We start from the raw sequence: 18,788 nt of genomic DNA on the forward strand, positions 1-18,788 counted from the left end.
GGCCTCACTTTCCAGAGCTTTCAGCCTGCTCATAGGAATATCCCCGCCCATGCTTGCTTCTTACTGCTCCCTGAAATTAACCTCTGTTCTGTCCAGTCCTTGTGCTCATCCCTACTTCCAAATCTTTGAGGTGCCTTACCCCTTTATTTCTGACTATCCACACTCCAAGGAGTGCTCTCATAGACATCAGGCTCCAGAGTACTTAGGGTTTTGCCTTAGAATTTCAGGAGATAATTACAGGTTTGTGTATGACACAAATTAGGTAAGGTGGGTTAGTATTCTCCCTAACAGTCACTGACCAAGGAGCCCTAATTATGTGCCTCACACTATGCTAAGCAATTTGCATACACCATTTCACTTAACCTTCACAACAACCCTACTCATTATTAGTGGCATGATTTGCGTGTTGCTTAGTTTATAGAACAACAGTTCCAAAGGAGAGCCATAGAAAACACTTTCTCTTTACATCTGTGTGTGCGCGTGCACGCACACACATGCTCACATATGTGAGTAATGACAACGTGAAAGAAAATGAGAATGGCAAGTAGTTTCTGTGGCTCAATCATAGATAATTATTCAATTCAGAACAAACAACTACTGTAGTTTTAAGAGCTAAGACCAGTCTCCAAAACTGGTACCGGTCCATATGATGTTCTTAACACCTTTATGTCCCAGTTGTGATTTTGGGAGGGAGGAAGGGGCAGCTCTCCATCTGGGGCTTTGCACACAAAATCGATGCTGGAACACCTGCGGTGTCTCTGCACCTAGGGATGCCCAGGATTGTACCCCGGGGGTAAGTGTTCCCGACCTGACCTCCATGATTTCCTGAAAACTATCAGGGCGGTTGGATATATGTGTGCTGGGAGAGGGAGATCTGTGTATCTTGAGATTCATTAAGAAAGACATAATGACCCCTCTGGGAGTTGGCGGTTGCCATATATGCTTGCTGAAAGCTGGGGCGCTGGAACTTTTCATCTAGGAATAAGAAAGCACGTTTCATTGAAAGGCAGGAAATAGTGTTTGGCTGGGTCCCAAGTCTTCCTCGTTCTGTACATGCATCTAATTGTTGTGCCTCATCAGGCTGTTCAGCATCATCCTGGAGGCCAGGTGAGTAGGCTCCAGAACCCCCATCCCTCCCCCAACCTTACACACACATTTCAACCCGAATCATCTCTCCACTTTTATGTTTCATTCTTTGAATTAAGATTTTGTATGAGCAGAGAGTGTCTGGCTAAGAAAAGTTTGAAAACCATGCAAGTGGGTAAACGCCAAGGTCCCTTAGAGTTCTAACCTTTTACCCAGAATTTTATTCCATAGATACTAGGGGGCATCAGAACAGGAGACAGACAACTTATTGGGGATTTTCTGCTTTCCCAAATAATCCCCAGCTTGAGGCTTAACATGCTCTAGTTAGAGAGACCTGTTCCTCTGGCTATATGAATGAACTTTTCACATTCTTTTCTGAGGGCTGGTTTTAGGAAGGGAATGAGAACACTGGTTCCTGAAAGGAAGCGGAAATCTAAGCACAAGTGCTGTCATTTCACCTTGGCCCGTCCCTGAAAAGATGTCCCATTGATAAGTAAGTATGTAGATCTTTAGCAATTTTTGCACACCTGTTGACTTGGGGAAGAATTGTTAGGACCTGATAAGACATTTAATTGTGGCACTTTCTACTTGAAGCATTACCCCCCACACCCTGATAAAAGGCACACGATCACCCAAAACAGCTAGTTATAATTCCTTTCAGTGCAAAATCACTCCTTACTTGACTTCATAATGGGAGTCAGTGTCTGAAAGGGCCATAAATTGCAGGGGAAATGTCAGCTGCTTGAAATCTCTGGGAATCTGTCTTCCTCCTTCTGCTTCAAGTTGCTTACCTGGTTAGGCAGGCACGCACGAAGTCGGCCGCGCTTTCTGAGAAGTGCTCGGGTAAGGGAGGCATCAGGCCTCTGTGAGCTCCGATGTAGAACATGGCTGCCATCCTGCCCATGGAAGCCAATGGAGGCTTCCCTGTGGCCATCTCAAACACAGTGCAGCCGACGCTCCAGATGTCCGACTTCCTCCCATAGCCAGACTCATTGATGACTTCTGGGGCCATCCAATACGGTGTCCCATGCATGGACTTAAGCATGTCACTGTGGGTGCCATTTAAGCCAGCCCAGGCCAAACGCCTGGCACAGCCAAAGTCGATCAGCTTTATTATTCCAGTAGGCATGAGCATAACATTATTTCCTTTGATATCTCGATGCACCACACAGTTCTCATGGAGATAAGCAACGCCTTGCAGAATTTGTTTTGTATATTTACAGAACACCATCTCAGGCAAGGGCCCAAAACGGTTTATAATACTAGAGATTGAGCCACCAGGAACAAACTCCATGAAAATGCTTACAATGTTCTCTTCCAAGCTTGTGCCCAGATAAGCCACAATGTTGACATGTTTCAGTGCTTTGAGCAAATCTACTTCTTCCTGCAGCTTCTGGTATTCTTTTTCAGTAGCTAATTTATCAGAGGTATCCAGAACCACCTGTTTTACAGCTATTAGCTCTCCTTGGCTAGTTAGGCCACAATACACCTAGAAGCAAATCAACACCTTATGATTAAATATAATCCAATGTTTCAGTGGAACCAAGATGGGGTGGAGCAGCATGGTGTATAGATACAATAATGACTTGGAGTCAAATGGCCTGGATGGGTTAGAATCCTGGCTTTCTCTACTCCCCAGCTGCATAACTTCTTGTCTATAAAGCTGAGGTAATAATACTTAACTTACAGATATCTATGATGACTACAGAGATTGTGGTTTGGGAAAGCTCCTCATGCAATAAATAAAATAGGGATATTTTAGTGCTAAAGCTCTGAGGAGAGAGAGGAAGGCAGGTCCTGAGAAAATTCAGCAGTCATCTTGGTCACATGATTTCAGTGGTTTCCTCCTTCCTGCCTTTTCACTGATCCCAAGTCTCCAGCTAGAAACATAACATGCTTTATCTGGAGGTCCATCTTTTCTTTGCCAATCTATGTAAATACTGTCTATAAAGTACTAGGACTTCAAGTAATCTTTTTCACAATTCACAAAATGTAAGGAATGTCTTGTTTTTGCCTCTCAGCAATGATTCTCCCCACTTCTGGTAACATATTCGGGGCAGCTGAACAAAGAGACTTCTTTCCCACTGGACTTGAACGTAGGAAAAAGAGAGGCTAGAAATGCAGTGGCCACTGTACCACCACATGGAGCCTGACAATGAGAGCTGGAAGGAGGGATTAGAGAGGCCGGCTCCTGATGGCACTGTTTCACCCCTAAAACCACCTGTGCCCAGAGCCACACCGACTCCAGATCCTTCAGTTATGTAAAGCAATGAACCTATTTTTCCTTAGGCCATTTTGGGCTGGGTTTCCTGCTACTTGCACCTGAAATGATTCTAAACAAAAGAGTATGATGGGGGGGTTGTGAGGGGAGAACTCAATTGGAATATTAAAGAAGAAGGAGAGGGCAAGGAGGAGTGGGGATTTTTGGTTTCATCTTGTTTCCCATTCAACTTACTGTGCCGTAGGCTCCCTTCCCAAGGATCTCACCCCTGGTCCACAGGATAGGTTCTTCATGCTTTAAACTAGTTTCGGAAAGGATCATTCCATTGATAAATTTCTCCTCGTCATATATTCTGAACCCATTGCTATGTCTCTGGAAGAATGAGACAAAAATAAAAGTCACCATTAAACTCTGAGTCTTTGGGATAGAGAGAAGAGTTAGAGAGTAGAGTCAGGGTTCCTTTTTCCTAAGTTTAGATCAACAAACTAGAGAAAGCCAAATATGCATCCCTAACCATCACATAGGATGCCCCTTCTAGGTAGCCTGCCTACAGCTTCCCTGTGCCAACAGCCTCCAATCAGGTCATAACTGAAGCTTTCCCCTTTTTCCACTAAAAAACTTTCCCACTTCTCTGCCTGCCTTTGAGTTGCTGCCAAATGCAAGTGATGGTGGCTAACTCCTTTGCTATAGTGAGCTCTAAGTAGCCTTATTTCCACTGCACATACACACTCAAACATGCACATACTTACCTAAGCACACATGTATACATTTACATAGAATGCATACATTAACACACAAACATACACACAAGTAAGAGACTCTCTGCCATGCACACACACAGCCATAACAAGCAAGTCTAGTGGTCAAGACAAGGTGCAACAGACTGAACATCCATGGCCCTGTAGACCCTTGATACTCAAAGGAGAATCTGCAGAGCAGTTATATCAACATTACCTGGGAGCAGCTTGTTAAACATGCAGAATCTCAGGCCCCAGACATACTGAATAAGTGTTTACATCTTAACATGATCCCCAAGAGATTTGCATTCATAATAAACTGTAAGAGAACCTGCCCTACAAAGGAGAAAACAAGTATATCTTTGTAGAATTTAGACCATGTTTCCCCATTGGTTGATCATGACCACAAATGCTTCATTCTGATCTCCTGCACTAGGTTTTAAAAATAAGCGATCATGCAGATGCAGAAGCATGGTGGAAGCCCTTTGGGAATATGACATAATATATGGTCACCTTCCTCACAAATAGGCATGTGTGCCTCCAAAGGGCCATTTGGTTTTCCCACCCCGGCCCCCCATCCTCTTGTTTCTCTGTCCAAACTGAAATTTAAGGACTGCTTGGAAAAAAAAAAAAAAAGGCCACAAAAGTTCAGTATTTTACTTCATGGTCGCAAGGTGGGGTTACAAGCGATTAGATTTACTAGCTTATTAGCTTTTCTTCAGTTTGAAGAAGCAGAGTGGAAAGCCCACCTCACACACAGGCAGACACATACCCCCATGTCCCACCTCAGCCTGAAGGCCTCTGTGAATCACTATCTACCTCCCCGCAGAGACCAAGATCACAATGGAAGTAGAGCTGGCCTTTTAGGTAGAGGGATATCTCCACTGTGATTAAGTAATTAAAGGTGCGAGGCTGGAATCAGAATGCCTGGCCACCACTCACTGACTGGATGATCTAAACTTCAACCTCTTCATTTGCGACATGGGGGCTTGCTAGTACCTTTAGTATATGTCTCATGGAGCTGTTATGAAGCATACAAAGCAGACAATATGATGCATCTCACTTATATGTGGTAAGTTCTTAGTAAACCTAGTCATGGTATAATTATTTACCAAGTGTATTCTTTTGATCAACTATTTAAGACAATTATTCCTGATCCTGTTATAGTGTGATATAACCTGAGTTAATGCTCAATACAGTTCAGCTAAACCAACTGTATCCATCCCTAAAATTTGAGAACAGGGGACTCATGTACTTCCGTGAGAACTAAAACTAGCAAAACTCAACTATCTGTTGATTTTTTTTCTCCCTACTCCCATGACAAACAGGTATAAAAAAATTTTCAAGATTATTGTTTATGCTTCCTTGAGAGCAATGGCTGTCTTGTATCCCATTGTGTCTCTAGTTCCTAGCCCGCTGCCGTAAACACAGTAGCCATCACCAAGATTTTTGTGGTAAAATAGATGGTGAACCACTTCTTTCTACTCACACACCAGAGCAATGTTTTACTCATAATTACCTTGCTGCTGATATTTTTCTTCTTTAAAAGATTTTACTTATGTACTTTTAGAGATAGGGAAAAGGAGGGAGAAAGAGAGGGAGAAAAACATTAATCTGTTGCTTCTCACATGCCCCCAACTGGGGAAATGGCCTGCAACCCAGGTACATGCCCTGACTGGGAACCAAACCTGCGGCCCCTTGCTTTTCAGAATGATGCCCAACCAATGGAGCCATAGCGGTCGGGTCATCACTGCTGATGTTTGTAGATTGAAATTTCATCACTATATAAAATACTCATCTATTTAAATAAGTAGTTTTGCTCTATTAACATACCCCCAATTTTTCCACTGCAGTCAGGCTAGCTAATTTCCAGAAGTAAAACAGCATAATGAAAACATTTGAGCCTAAGAGCCAGGAGTCCTGGATTCCAAACTTGCAACCAAACAATGGGACCTGGACGAAAGTATTTCATTGTTTAGGATTTCTGATTCCTCATTTGAAAACTAAGGGTTTGAGCCAGATTGTCTCTGGGGTCCTTTCCCACCGCAATTAAATCACTGATTCTAATTATACCAACCTGTATTTTGGCATTTGTTGTCTCTCCACCCAACTCTTGTGTGGTATTTCTTCTCCAACTGAAGACAAGATTTAGGTTTTCAGGATCTGTTTCATTTGCCATTATCTGGTAAGAATTATCTTTCTCATCAAGAGCTAATAGTTCTGCAGCTAGGCAACCTAATAGTTCATCTGTCAATTCCTCATTCTTTATAGAGTCTAGAATATCTTGGGAAATTGAATTTGCATCACTTAAAGTTTTTCCAAACATTTGATGTGTAATTGATTTATTAGCTAAACTATCACGCTCCATAGAATATGCCCAATGTTGGTATGTTTGTCTCTCTTGGAAAGAGAAATTCACAAGTGTCTTAGACTTATCTATCAAGCTATCAAACTCTATATCATTCGTTAAAATTTGGTTGGCATTTATTTTACCAAGAGATGCTGTATTCTGCTTTTCTTGCGGTACATGCTTGTTGAAACTCTTCTCACTGGGCACTGCCCTGCTGTCTTCCGAAAGGAAAAATGGGGTCTGGTGATATAGCTCTTCAAGTTCATGCAGATCTCTGAGGCTTGTGGCAAGTATTTGATTGTTAGAAATGTCTCCTTCATCAGCAGACTCGTCCATAGAGATTTCTTCAACAATGGACAAATCTGAGACAGGAAGGAATTCGTTCTGTTTAACAGACTGCTCATGAGTCTGAGCAAAGTTCATGGGCTGAGCTTCGTCTTTGGAAGATAGAAAGTCTTTTCCTGAAGACTTCATCTGCCTCTCTGATTCTGATATGCCGGCACCATTTTCAATCAATTGTAGGTTGCTACCTACAGCTTTGCAACCTTTTTCTTTGGAAATTAAACTTTTGTGCTTGTGTTTAATTCCATGTAAAGGCTTGAGGGGTTTAACATGTGGTCTCTTCTGAGAAAGTCTTGTTCTGCTATTGCTGCTCCTCTCACTGTGTGAGGGTTGACATTTACTGGTGATACATCTGCCTGATGGAGCTGAGCATGTCCCTCGGTAATATCTGCTTTCATGACATTCGGTCTCTCTCACGTGACGGTAAACAGGGGTCCCAAACATTTCATAGATTCCAGGTCCATTAGCAGTTGAATTGATTTCTTTGAACATATCACTATAGTTAAGATCTAGGTAATTTAGTCTTGGCTCTGTTGGTTGAACCAGGAGAGGAACTGAAGAATTTTTTACTCCTGGGTTTTTACAGATGCAGGGAAATGATTGCTTTTTAGGTTTCAGAGTCTGGTAAGTTGCTTGCTTCTTTTCTATCTGTGGCATTCTCCTTTGAAACTTGGGTGATTGTTGAGGTCTGGGGTCAATAAGCCCCAAAGAAGGGAAAACTTGAGTTTTAATGCTGGCTTTATGCGTGGTAGGCTTAATGGAACTTTTGACGGAAATCATGAAATTCTGAGGTGCCCTGTTACTGGTCTTAGTTTTTGAATCCGACTTATTTCTGTGGGTTTTCATCTTATGCTTTTCATTTTCTTTGTGTGCAAGTATGTTGAAGCTATTGTTGTTATGAAGGATGCTCTTTCTCTTTCGGAGGCGTGGTTTGGCTATTGTAGGTTCCTTGGGAGTCTCATCTCCAGGGAAAGGGACGTGGGTAAGAGGCATTGTCCCATTCATTTCTGGTTTGGTTGCCTCTGCTATTGATATTTTTATATTTGTCTCCATGTTATGACCTGGGAGCTTTTCAGTGGGGCCGTCAGGAATAACATTGGACAAACTTTTAAGAACAGTAAACTCTTCCAAAATCTGATTTGGCTCAATTACTTCACCTTTATGCACTGAAGCACTTTTTGAATCATCTTTATCATTTCTAACCTCTTTATCCTTGCATAGAGTTATTTCTGAATGCTGGGCTTCTTGGAATTTGATTGGCATGGTACATTCAACATCTGAATTTTGTTCATAGTTTCTGGCTACAGAGGCCTCTACCTTTCCTGATGAGAGAGATTGAAAGTTCTCTTCTGCTTTTCTCATGTCATTATCAAGGCAGTCGATATCCACCTCCCTATCTGCAGGAAAATTGCCTTCCTTAAAATTCTCAGAGGACATCCAAGAGTGCCTTTTTTCAAAGTGAGAGGTTTGAATTTTGTCACATCCAACTGTTTCCTTAGATGTCCTTTTCTCCTCCATCTCCAGGGGTTGTCTGTGATGGTTAGCCTTCTGAAAAGAGCACATGTTTCTGGACCAGATAGAGCAATCAGAGGACCTGAGAGTTTGATACATAAACACCTTAAACGAGGCTTCCAGTTGTTTGTTTGATGGTCTAAACTCATCAGATCGACTAACAGGCTCTGAGAACTTAGGTACAGAAGATACAAGACTTGGAATATTTCTTCCTCTCTCTTTTTGATCCTCATGATTTGGGGGGATAGTAAAAAAAACAGGTCTCATGGGCAAGAGTGATAATGGTGGTAGAGGAAACTAAAAGAAAAGAGAGAAAAAGCTAATGAATACAGAAACATATATGCATATCATGTTAACTGGTTTAAAGTAATCTGAAGAGAATCTAAGATTCTCTTTATGAAGGCCCTATACTTAGGAAGTACAAAGCTGTCCTGGAGATCACAATTTTAAAAGCTAAAAGCTCATTCTCAGTGTTCTTTAGAACCAAGGTAAAATAATACTTTTAGAAACCAAAATTATCATAGAGAATCATGCTTATATATTTAAAAGAAAGACCCTATAAGATGAGACATTTTATTTCTCTTCTCTTTTTATTTTCCAAAGAATTGATATAAGATTTTTAAAAAATATCTTTTCTTATTTATTGATGTAAGAGAGAGACAGAGAGAGAGAGAAGATTGAGAGAGAGAGAGGGAGAAAGAGAGAGACATCGATTTGTCGTTCCATTTATTTATACATTCATCGGTTGCTTCTTGTTTGTGCCTTGACCGAGGCTCAAACCCACAAAACACTCTAACCAATTTAGCCACCCAGCCAGGGGCAATCTAAGATTTTTTAAATTTCCACTTAGAACAGCTTAAAATTGCTGTTTACATGTATTTTAACAATGAGTTACAGACTAACTGATAATTTGTATCCAGAATACAACTAGTCCTCATTGTTTTGCTGAATTGTTTTGTTGGAAGTAGCTTTTAAATGTGCCATACTATACACTTGAAAATTAACAACCCTGATGGTTTATAATTCTCCTTTGCCCTCCAATTCGTTTCAGACTAAACTAGTTTTTTATTATTATCAACCTCTAGAGGTCAGTAAAACCCAGTGTATAATATTCAGCTTTCAGGTTGCTTTAAACTAACTTTATGTTTCTTTTCCTTGAGACCTTTGCCTTGGTATACAGATTTAATACCTAATTAGAATATTCATGGGCTGGCTCTTGAGTGGTAATTGATAGCTCCATGTTTTATTTTCATTTTATTGTCAACTGTGTGTAAGAAAAGAGGCAAAGGAAAGGAACCCGACATCAGAAACTTAAACATCACAATCGGATGAGATGCAGTGTTATCCCCCAGTTTTATTCCCTAGATGATTTTCTCTCATCTCTTAAAAGTAACAGGAAATAAAAACAGATTCTCCACATGCTTAAACATTTCCCCAAGAGCAGCCCTTTTTTAGGACAGTAAACCCCTTTTACAACAATAAGCATACCTATGCATTTTCCGAAAGGCTCTTGGATACAGAGGAGCTGGACAGTTGGGAGAATTGCAAGGCTCTTTCCAAATGCTTTACTTATAATTTAGACAACTAAAAAAAAATCTTTCTGTCACTGGAAAAAAAAATGACCTAATTTCTAATAAAAGACAAATTTAAATATGTCTAAGGAAGCTACTCACCTTGTTATGCAGAGAACAGGAAACATACTCCAGAAGAAATATATATATGGCAGGGTATAGTTTCCCCAGAAATTATTTGCTACTCAATAAACTATATGTGAATTGTTGTTTTTCCAAGAAATAATTGAGGATTCCGGTTCTGAGTTCTTTGATAGAGTTTGTCTCTAACAACAAAAGTTCTTTGGTGTTAATCCTTAAGTCAATAATGTTAAAACTAATCTTACCTCAATTCTTCGGCTACTGTACTTCGTATCAGAGGTAGAAAACTCTATAACAAGAAAAAATAATGAAAATTAGATATTCTTAGTCGTTGAGTGAACACAGTCTGCCTTACACCAGAGTTTGATGATAGAGTAGTCTTGGTGCTGAGGTTTGAAAAAGTCAAAATTAAGAGTTATTCCAGGTGTAATCCAGTAGAGGTTGGTATGATTACACAAAACCTTAGGCTACTTCTGCTAAAGGAGGTTGTTGTTTTATATATAATATTATTTCTCATATACATGTAGGTTATATTTATGTCTTTTTTATATATATGTACATGTACATACACATATATATAAAACATGTGTTTGTGTGTATATGTATATATATTTATATTTACATTCTGGCAGGAAACACGAGATCTCTGGAACAGAGAATAGAGTATTACACAGCATCACAACACCAGTTCTTGACGCCCCAATTTCAGGGCAGTGCACTGAGAGCCAGATGTTTGCCTGGACACATAGTGGGGTAGCACCACAGGAATCATGAGACTTAGAGCTTATATAAAGTGTTTGGCACTTCGATCCAATGTTTTCCTCCCAAGAAAGAGAGATCTTTACTATGTTTCCTGTTCTCTGCATAATGAGGTGAGTAAGCAAATGTTTCCAGGAGAAAGAAAAAAATGTGTCTCTGGGTTTTATTACCCTAGAACATAAGCAAACAGCTCCCGAGGAAATAAGCCTCTGAATCTCTCTGCAACAGGACACTATCTCTAATTTCTAAGATATTTTTATCATTCAATCATCTTTTAACCTAGTTTCTTAGTGCTTTTTTGCTCAGAAAATCTGGATTCTGCAGAAATGTGAGAATATTCATGTATAATTGTCTCCCAACAGTTATCTGAACTCAAACTTGGAATACACCACAAATGCTGAAGGGAAGGTGTGTGGGAAGGGGAAATGAATGTACTAGTTAGTACAAAACCTAGTTTTTGTCCTCTTACCAAAAAGTAAGAATAGTCCCCAAAACCCCATGCACCGCCCTAGCTTGACGCTGAAACCAAAAGTGCCAATGTGTCCAGAGTCAAAGCAGGTCACATAAATGGATGAAGTGGGACAGGTGAGGACAGTGGTGAATGGAAATCATGAGCCTCAACTAAAGGGAGATCCATTACCAAGTTCTGATTGAGGCTGTCCATTCCAGATGGGTAATCCATTGCTGCTAGGCCTCCCTACTGTCAAGAGAAGATAGAAAGCTGGAGACTTTATGTGAAATCTCCCTACCATCAATTTCATTTAGAGACAGTCCTTTCTAAGACGTAACACAGGTAAAGGAGCCTTTCTCAGGTGAAAGATGGTCACCCGAAATGAGGATCCCAAATGGAGGGGCAAAGGTCTTTCTATTAGCCACAGCTGGCCAAGGCATCTGCTCCCAACTCTTTATGCACTTATTCAACAAATACTGAGTGCCTACTGAGTGGCCAACACTGTTCCAGAAGATGGCAGTATAGCTGTGAACAACAAAGACAAAATCCTTGCCCTCACAGAGGTGATATTCTAGAGACTGAGATTTCCTTTCGAAAAGATCCTACCAGTGAATGCCAGAAATACAAACGAATATTATTTAGAGGTGGGTGTATATGGATAACTTCCTGAGTTTTTTTTTAATTTGCAAATATTATTATAAATATTTGGATAAATAGTATCCAGTGTTGGAAAGAAATGACATGTGGCAGAAAGGCACTCAAACATTTCTGATGAGATGCAGATATAAGATCTTTCTGGTAGGTAATTTGAAAGCCTTTAAAAATGTATATAGAATTCCAGTTAAAAGATTGAACGTACAACTTTTCTCCACTCTCTTCACAAACCTCACTAAAATGACAGTAAAGGAATTCAAAAAGGTGTGAGTAAGAACAGCAAAAACCCAGAGGATAAAGCAGCAGATGAGCAACACCAACAAACTTTTGGGCAATGAAAACCATATGCGTGAATAATAATTGATTAGCTGCCAGCTTTCTCTACTCTGCTCAATGTCTGCAGAGGGGAGAACTCAACGAGAAATAAGGGCAAGGATCAGGAAATGAAGACACCAGGTACTTCTGAAGGTGAGAATACAGCTGAGGCTAAAACAGAGATGCTTCTAAGTCTGTGGAAGGAGGAAGTTCCAGATTCCCTGACCTGCCCCGCTAGTCAGGACTTGCTCTTCCCTGTTCCTGGCTGAGGGCTGGAAGTTTACCCTCTGGAGAGCTTGAAACAAAGATGCTAAGGACCTAGGTGCAGCTGAGAGCAGAAATACAGTGAAAATAAGAGGATTCAATGAAAAAGTGCACACTGCCCTGTGAAGCCCTAGACTTACAGCCTGTAGACAGGAGCCTGGGTAACCTCTTTCTAGGGAAACCCACTGAGAGAAAAGCCTCGCTTTGCACACCTGGGAACCCCTCACCCAAGCGTCCAGCAAGCCCCTGAAGTGCTCTGTACTTTTTCGTGCTGCCCTCTTAAATACAAATATGTAGAGAGCCAAGGATCAACTGATATGTGAAAAAAAAGCCTCTAATGTGAAAATACAGAGACTAAAACAAACGGAAAGAAAGTAAAGAGCTCAGAAGAAATAGAAACAATGAAAAGCTATCATTAATGCACCATTCTTGGGAAGCTACTGGAAAATGTACCCACTAAAATGAGAGACTAAATCAAGGAAGAGGAAGCTGAGTATCCAGTACACAGGGTCCAATGCAGCAGGGAGGCCAAGGGAATTTTCAAGATGATGGTGAGGGAATCCCAGGCAGAGCTGGTCAGTGGGTCCAAAGCAAGCAACACAGAATGAAATAAGAGGGCAGAAGATTCCAGGAGCAATGTCTCCAAAGACAAAACTAACCAACAGATTATCTGATGTGCAGCTGCACTTTACAGGTGTCAGACTGGATGGGGATGGATTAGGGAGGGTACAGAAAGGAAGCGAATACTGAAAGGAAGCTCTTCTTAACACTGTGGTAAACACAATGTCTCAGGAGAGAGAAAATGTAATCATAGCACACAAATGAGCTCAGATGTAAATATTTTACCAAGTCATAATAATAAACACACTGAACATTGATTTCTTTTAAACACAAAGATTGAGAAGATTAGGGATTGCCCACGTGTGAGGAGACTAATGTAAAAGTGTTAAATTCTAATAGAGAAGGTCTAAATTGAATAATTAAGCAACATCTTCATAAACACGTTATTTAGGAATATGGAAGGACATTCTAGAAGAAATGGTCTTGGAATACTACTTGTACTTATTTATTTTTTATATTTGCTCATCCATCTTTCCTGAATTTTATAAAAGATTTTATTTGTTTACTTTTTTTAGAGACAGGAGGAGGGAGGAAGAACGAGAGGGAACAAAACATCAATGTGTGAGAGAAACATCCATCAGTTGCCTCCTGCATGTCCCCACCTGAGGACCTGGCCCATGACCCAGGCACGTCCCGTAACTGGGAATCGAACTGGAAGCCTTTCCATTTGTGGTAATATGCCCAACCCACAGAGCCACACCAGTGAGGGCCTGAATTTTTCTTAATCAATATATATTGATTGTCTAACTTTTTAAAAAGTGCATTTAAACAAGTTTTTCAAAGGGTAGGTGGCCAATACTGGCCTGGGAAACCCCAGGTGGCATTTTCAAATAAGATCGCGGCACCTATAGATCAGCTTCCATTACAGAACACTGATCTAACCATGTTTATTCTTGTCTGGGTGTACATAGTTACTTTTTTTTCATCTTTGAGACTTTCTGTAGTTTGTCTAGGAGAAGAGGGTGTTTCCATGACGTCCATTTCAGTCCCTCCATCCACACTCCCACCAGTTTATACCTGCACCAACTGTCCCTCCTTTTCTCCCAGGGGTGTCCAACCTTTTGGCATCTCTGCACAACACTGCAAGAAGAGTTATTTTGGGCCACACATTAAATACATTGTAACACGTAATCACACACACACAAATCTCATAATGTTTTAAGGACACTTACGATTTTGTGTTGGGCCGCATTCACAGCCATCCTGGGCCACATGCGGCCTCGGGCTGCAGGGTGGGCGCCCTGTAACCATCTCCACTACAACACTAATTATGTTTATCCTTTTCTTCACTCATAACTAGAGAGGAACTCAGATGGAAGGTGTGAACTCTGAAAGCGGATGGAATGCTGCTTAAGCACATTGGCTTCAGAGACAGGTGGTCCAGGTCTGAATCCAACATCTATAATTCACTAGTGAAGTAACCCGGGTACACGCAGCTTTCTTGGGGCTGTTTCCTCATTCCTAAAACAAGTCTTCTATATATTACCTCTATCAGTGGATATTTATGCCTTGCAATAGTAGACACTTAATAAGTGGTTGTTGTTCTTTTTAATTCAATGCACAGTTTTTAATAGTTAAAACTGTTAACTGTTAACAGGTCTGGTGCTAGGTGCTTGATGGTGCAATGATTTTTGCCTTTGCAATCTGGGAAAGGCAGACATATAAACAGTGACAATTCTGCATGATGCGTGTTCTGTTGCAGGATTCTATGGGAGCTGAAAGGAATGGTGACTTATCCAATATTTAGGAAGTTCAGGAAGACCTTCGAGAGGAAGTAGTATCTCAGGTGACATATGAAGAATGGCATAGTGTACTAGCAGAAAAACAACAGTATGTGCAAATATTTACATATTTGTTCTGGGAAAGGAAGGCATTTAGTAGTGCTATTTTTCATACTTCTGTGGAAGAGCGGCAAGTTAGGAAGCTGAAGAGAGGCTGCTGAGAGCTGGAGCTACCTTTGCTGATTTTGCGGAACAAGACTCTGGGTCTACTTCGCAGTCCAGACCCGATGTTAACACCCTTGCTTGCAACCTACCCAAACACTGCTTCAACATTATGATAACTGAAATAAGCCAGACACAAAAGGACAAACATTGTATGACCCCACTTACATGAAGTCCCTAGAATAGACGGATTCATAGTGACCAAAAGTGAATGGCTACTAAGGGTCACAGGGGAGAAGAGAATGGGAGCTACAGTTCAATCGGTAGCGAGCACCAGTTTTGCAAGATGAAAAAAGTCTGGGAATGGATGGTGGTGATGGTTGCACAACAGTGTGAATGTACTTAATGCTGCTAAACTGTACATGTGAAACAGTTAAAATAGTAACTTTTAAGTTATATACATTTTACCACAATAAAAATGTTAAATTATAATAAAATACTGTTTTAAATTTTACTTAAGCTCTACTCATTCCCCTAAATCTTACTATTTTATTTTCTCCTTTATTTGATGAGATACCTCACAGTTCCCATGCCGAACGATCTCCCTCATTGCAATAAGCCAATAAATGTAACACTTTGGACTACGCATTTGTCCCAGGTGGTTGGCCAGCTTGTTGAGGACAGTGGTGAGCAAATATCAAACACAGCATCGCCCTGAAGGGAAATGCTGGCACCCGGGCTGCTAGCTAGTCCATCTGTAGTAGGCTGGAGAAAGCGGCAAACTCAAATCTTGCAGGAAAGCATCCTCAGTGAGAGCCCCAAGATTCCCACAGATAAAGATCAATAAATATGAGTTCACAGTAAATATTTTCAAACATTCAAGAAAAAGATAGATAGCCATGGCTGGGTGCCTCCGTATGTTGGAGTGTTGTTCTGTACACCAAATGTTGCTGATTTGATCTCTGGTTGGGGTTCACGTGGGAGGCAAATGGGATGTTTCTCTCTCTCTCTCTGTCTCTCTCTGTCTCCCTCCCACTCTCCAAAATTCAATAACATATCCTTGGGTGATGATTTAAAAAAAGATGAACAAACATTTGTTAAATAAAGAATAAAAGAATCACTGTAATTACCGTATTTTGCCATGTATAATGCCCACCCGTGTTTTTGTGTGCATTGTACATGGGACTATTAAACCTATTATCATATCCATGTTATGTAATCATTATAGCCATGTATAATGTGCATCCTTATTTTCCCTCAAAAATTTGGGCAAAAAAAGTGTGCATTATACATGGCAAAATACTGTAATGGACTCACCTTCAGGTTTTCTTTGCTGGCCTTTCAGAAAGGGAGGAACACCTTCCCTGCTTACAGATTTGGAGATGCTGGATTCTAAGCAAGGTCTTGGCAACAAGGAGCCCAAGCTCTCGTCGCAGAGCTCCCTGGAGCTTTCCTCTTTCTTCAGGAGTGAAGGCTGTGTGGCTGGCACCTTTGTTCTAAAGTCCATTGTTTCAATTTCATTTGGAAGAGAAACAGAATCTGCTTGTGCCCATTCTTGATGCACTGAAGTTATCTGACTAAAAGAGGAAGGACATGGCTTGATTTAAAACTCAGTCCCCAAGTCTTCTGGATCTCTGATTCTCAGTGCAGCCTGGCATCACAGGAAAGTTGGGAAAACTATTTCCAAATGGTGCTGCTGTGTAGGAGGCTGTATTCCTGAGAGGATAAGACGTCTCCCCGTTCCAACTTGCTCCCTACACTGTCTGCTCCCTGCACCCCACACTTTAGTTTTCCCAGTCCTTATGTTGAGCAGAGGGGCCAAGGGCACCCTTCTACTTCTCTAAAGCTGTTAACCAGCCGAATGCTTCTCAAACTATCTTTGTTGAAGAATCAGTTTTTAAATTTTCCAGTCCACTATGGACTAATACTTTCCAAAAAGTAATAAAAGTAAATTGCCATAAAAATGAAATGAAAATCAAAACCAAAAATAAACCCCAATCTTTTTCATGACCAGATTCATGAACATAACATTACTTTGCCAAATGCTATACAATTTTAAATGTTTAAATTTTCAAGTTTATACTGACTTTATCATGGACTGGTAGAGAAGGACCACAGAAGTGCACTTTAAGAAGATCTGCTGCAGGGAAAGCAAACTCTGGCCTCCTGTCTGCCTTTCCAGTTTCATTGTGACACAGCCACACACCCATTTGTTTGCAAACAGTCCATGACTGCAGTTGAGATACAATTGCAGAGATGAAGCATGGCCACAGAAATCGTATGGCCTGCAAATATTTATCTGGGCCCTACCACAATAATGGCTCTTGCTTGCAGGTGATTTTTTTCTTCTTTTTGGTTGGCTTGCTAAAAAGGTACATTGCCACACAAGTACCATTACTTAAATTCCAATCTAACACTTCAAAGAATACTACTTACTTGTTTTCTTTTATATCTTCTTGGCTTGTTTCCTGGGGGTGATGTACATCTTTTGGAAAGGTAACAATATTCTTTACACCTACAGAAGCACATGACAACAGTAGGAAAAAGAAGAAAGTAATGATTTCCAGTGGTAACCAAAGGAAGTGTTTTATTTTTGGTTATTTGGCATTCTTAGTGATTACAGAATGGAATTAACCAGGAAGTTTAGCCATCTTTGTATCCTTTCTGTTCAGCATATGATAGGCCTTAAATAAATGCTTGCTTGAAGAGCAAAAAAAAAAAAAAAGTATAACAAAATTTTCCACATGTAAAATAAATTTTTGTTGTGAGCAATGCTGTCCCTGTGATAGAAAAAACAAGTCTCCCTTCTCCAAACTGTAACTGATGACACCTACTTCAGAGGACTGCTGTGAGCATTAAATGAGATAATTTATGTATTTCCATGGAACTTGCTCATATTTGTAATTTCGGTGATCTTTGGTCTGATTCCATAGAATGATTCCCAGTATAACCCTTAAAATAAAAAGTTCCAATTTGTAGAATTGATACTTGCTTACGATACCATGTTAAACAAAGAGGCCTTAAAAAACTACTGTGAGCCCTTCATTTTAGAAAAGAAGAAACTGACACCCATGAAGTTGTGTGACATGATCAGGGCCACTCTAGTACTAGAAAGGAAGATGGGTGTCTTTCATAACATTTTTGCAATCATCCTAGAGTGCAAAAGCCTAGATGATATGTTAGGAGTAAGAAAAACACACAGCATCCATTCCTAACAATGGTCAGTGAAAAGGACGTTCTATATAAAGGCAAGACACAGTTAGTACTTTGCTGTGGAACTTAGAAAACTGTGCAGAGTGTATCCACAAGAACATGTTCTTAAGAATGACTGTATTTTTACAATTATTGAGGACTAATAAATCCAGAAGATTTTAAAGCAAATTTAGTGTGTTCAAAAGTCTGTTAATTGGTTGATTTCTTTTACACACCAGAGAACAAAGATACAATAAGTAGGTATAAGAAATACCTGCTTTTTATGAAATTGTGAAAAGCGAATGGGCTCTCTTATTGTTGACCCTAAATGGGAAAAGAAATTGTAAAATGTGCTGACTCTGAAATCAGGTGGGAACATATAAATGTGTTCCCTTCTGTCTCTCGAATACTGTGAGTGATTGTGGGAGCCTCAGAACCTACCCAGTGGGCCAGGAAAGATGATGCATTGTCGTATGCCAAAAAAAAAACCCATTTGCACCTGAGTGCATCTTTCCACATAAGAAGGTATAACTTAACCCCGCCAGAAAATGTTGCAGCAGAAAAACTAAAAGACAACATTTAAGCATAAGCAGAAACATAATTTCTTCACAAAAGTGGTAACAATGACATTCATAAAGCCTAAAAATGATTAATTTATAATGTAAAGGCCATTATTAAAATGAAAACGAAAATGGACTAAGCTTAATTCATTCATTAAAGAAAAATTATTTTGTCCTGAAAAGTCTCAC

General features: G+C 40.3%; 1 protein-coding gene across 3 annotated transcripts in view; it reads right to left on the minus strand.

Annotated features, from left to right (window-relative positions):
• MAP3K19 (mitogen-activated protein kinase kinase kinase 19) overlaps positions 1-18,788 on the minus strand; it is a 40,193-nt gene that overhangs the window by 2,019 nt on the left and 19,386 nt on the right. Inside the window, exons 4-9 of one of the 3 annotated variants that reach the window (XM_054581962.1) lie at positions 17,284-17,362; positions 16,165-16,424; positions 10,146-10,189; positions 6,122-8,545; positions 3,542-3,679; positions 1,878-2,575 (exon numbers count right to left, since the gene is read on the minus strand). In XM_054581962.1, the coding sequence (XP_054437937.1) occupies positions 1,878-2,575; positions 3,542-3,679; positions 6,122-8,545; positions 10,146-10,189; positions 16,165-16,424; positions 17,284-17,362 (3,643 nt within the window). The remainder of the gene's footprint in view (positions 1-1,877; positions 2,576-3,541; positions 3,680-6,121; positions 8,546-10,145; positions 10,190-16,164; positions 16,425-17,283; positions 17,363-18,788) is intronic. The other 2 variants (XM_054581981.1, XM_054581971.1) reach the window with 2 other exon arrangements.

Source organism: Pteronotus mesoamericanus, unplaced genomic scaffold (assembly GCF_021234165.1).
Source record: "Pteronotus mesoamericanus isolate MK-2021 breed Mesoamerican mustached bat unplaced genomic scaffold, CSHL_Meso_final contig_1173, whole genome shotgun sequence".
Taxonomy (NCBI): Eukaryota; Metazoa; Chordata; class Mammalia; order Chiroptera; family Mormoopidae; genus Pteronotus; species Pteronotus mesoamericanus.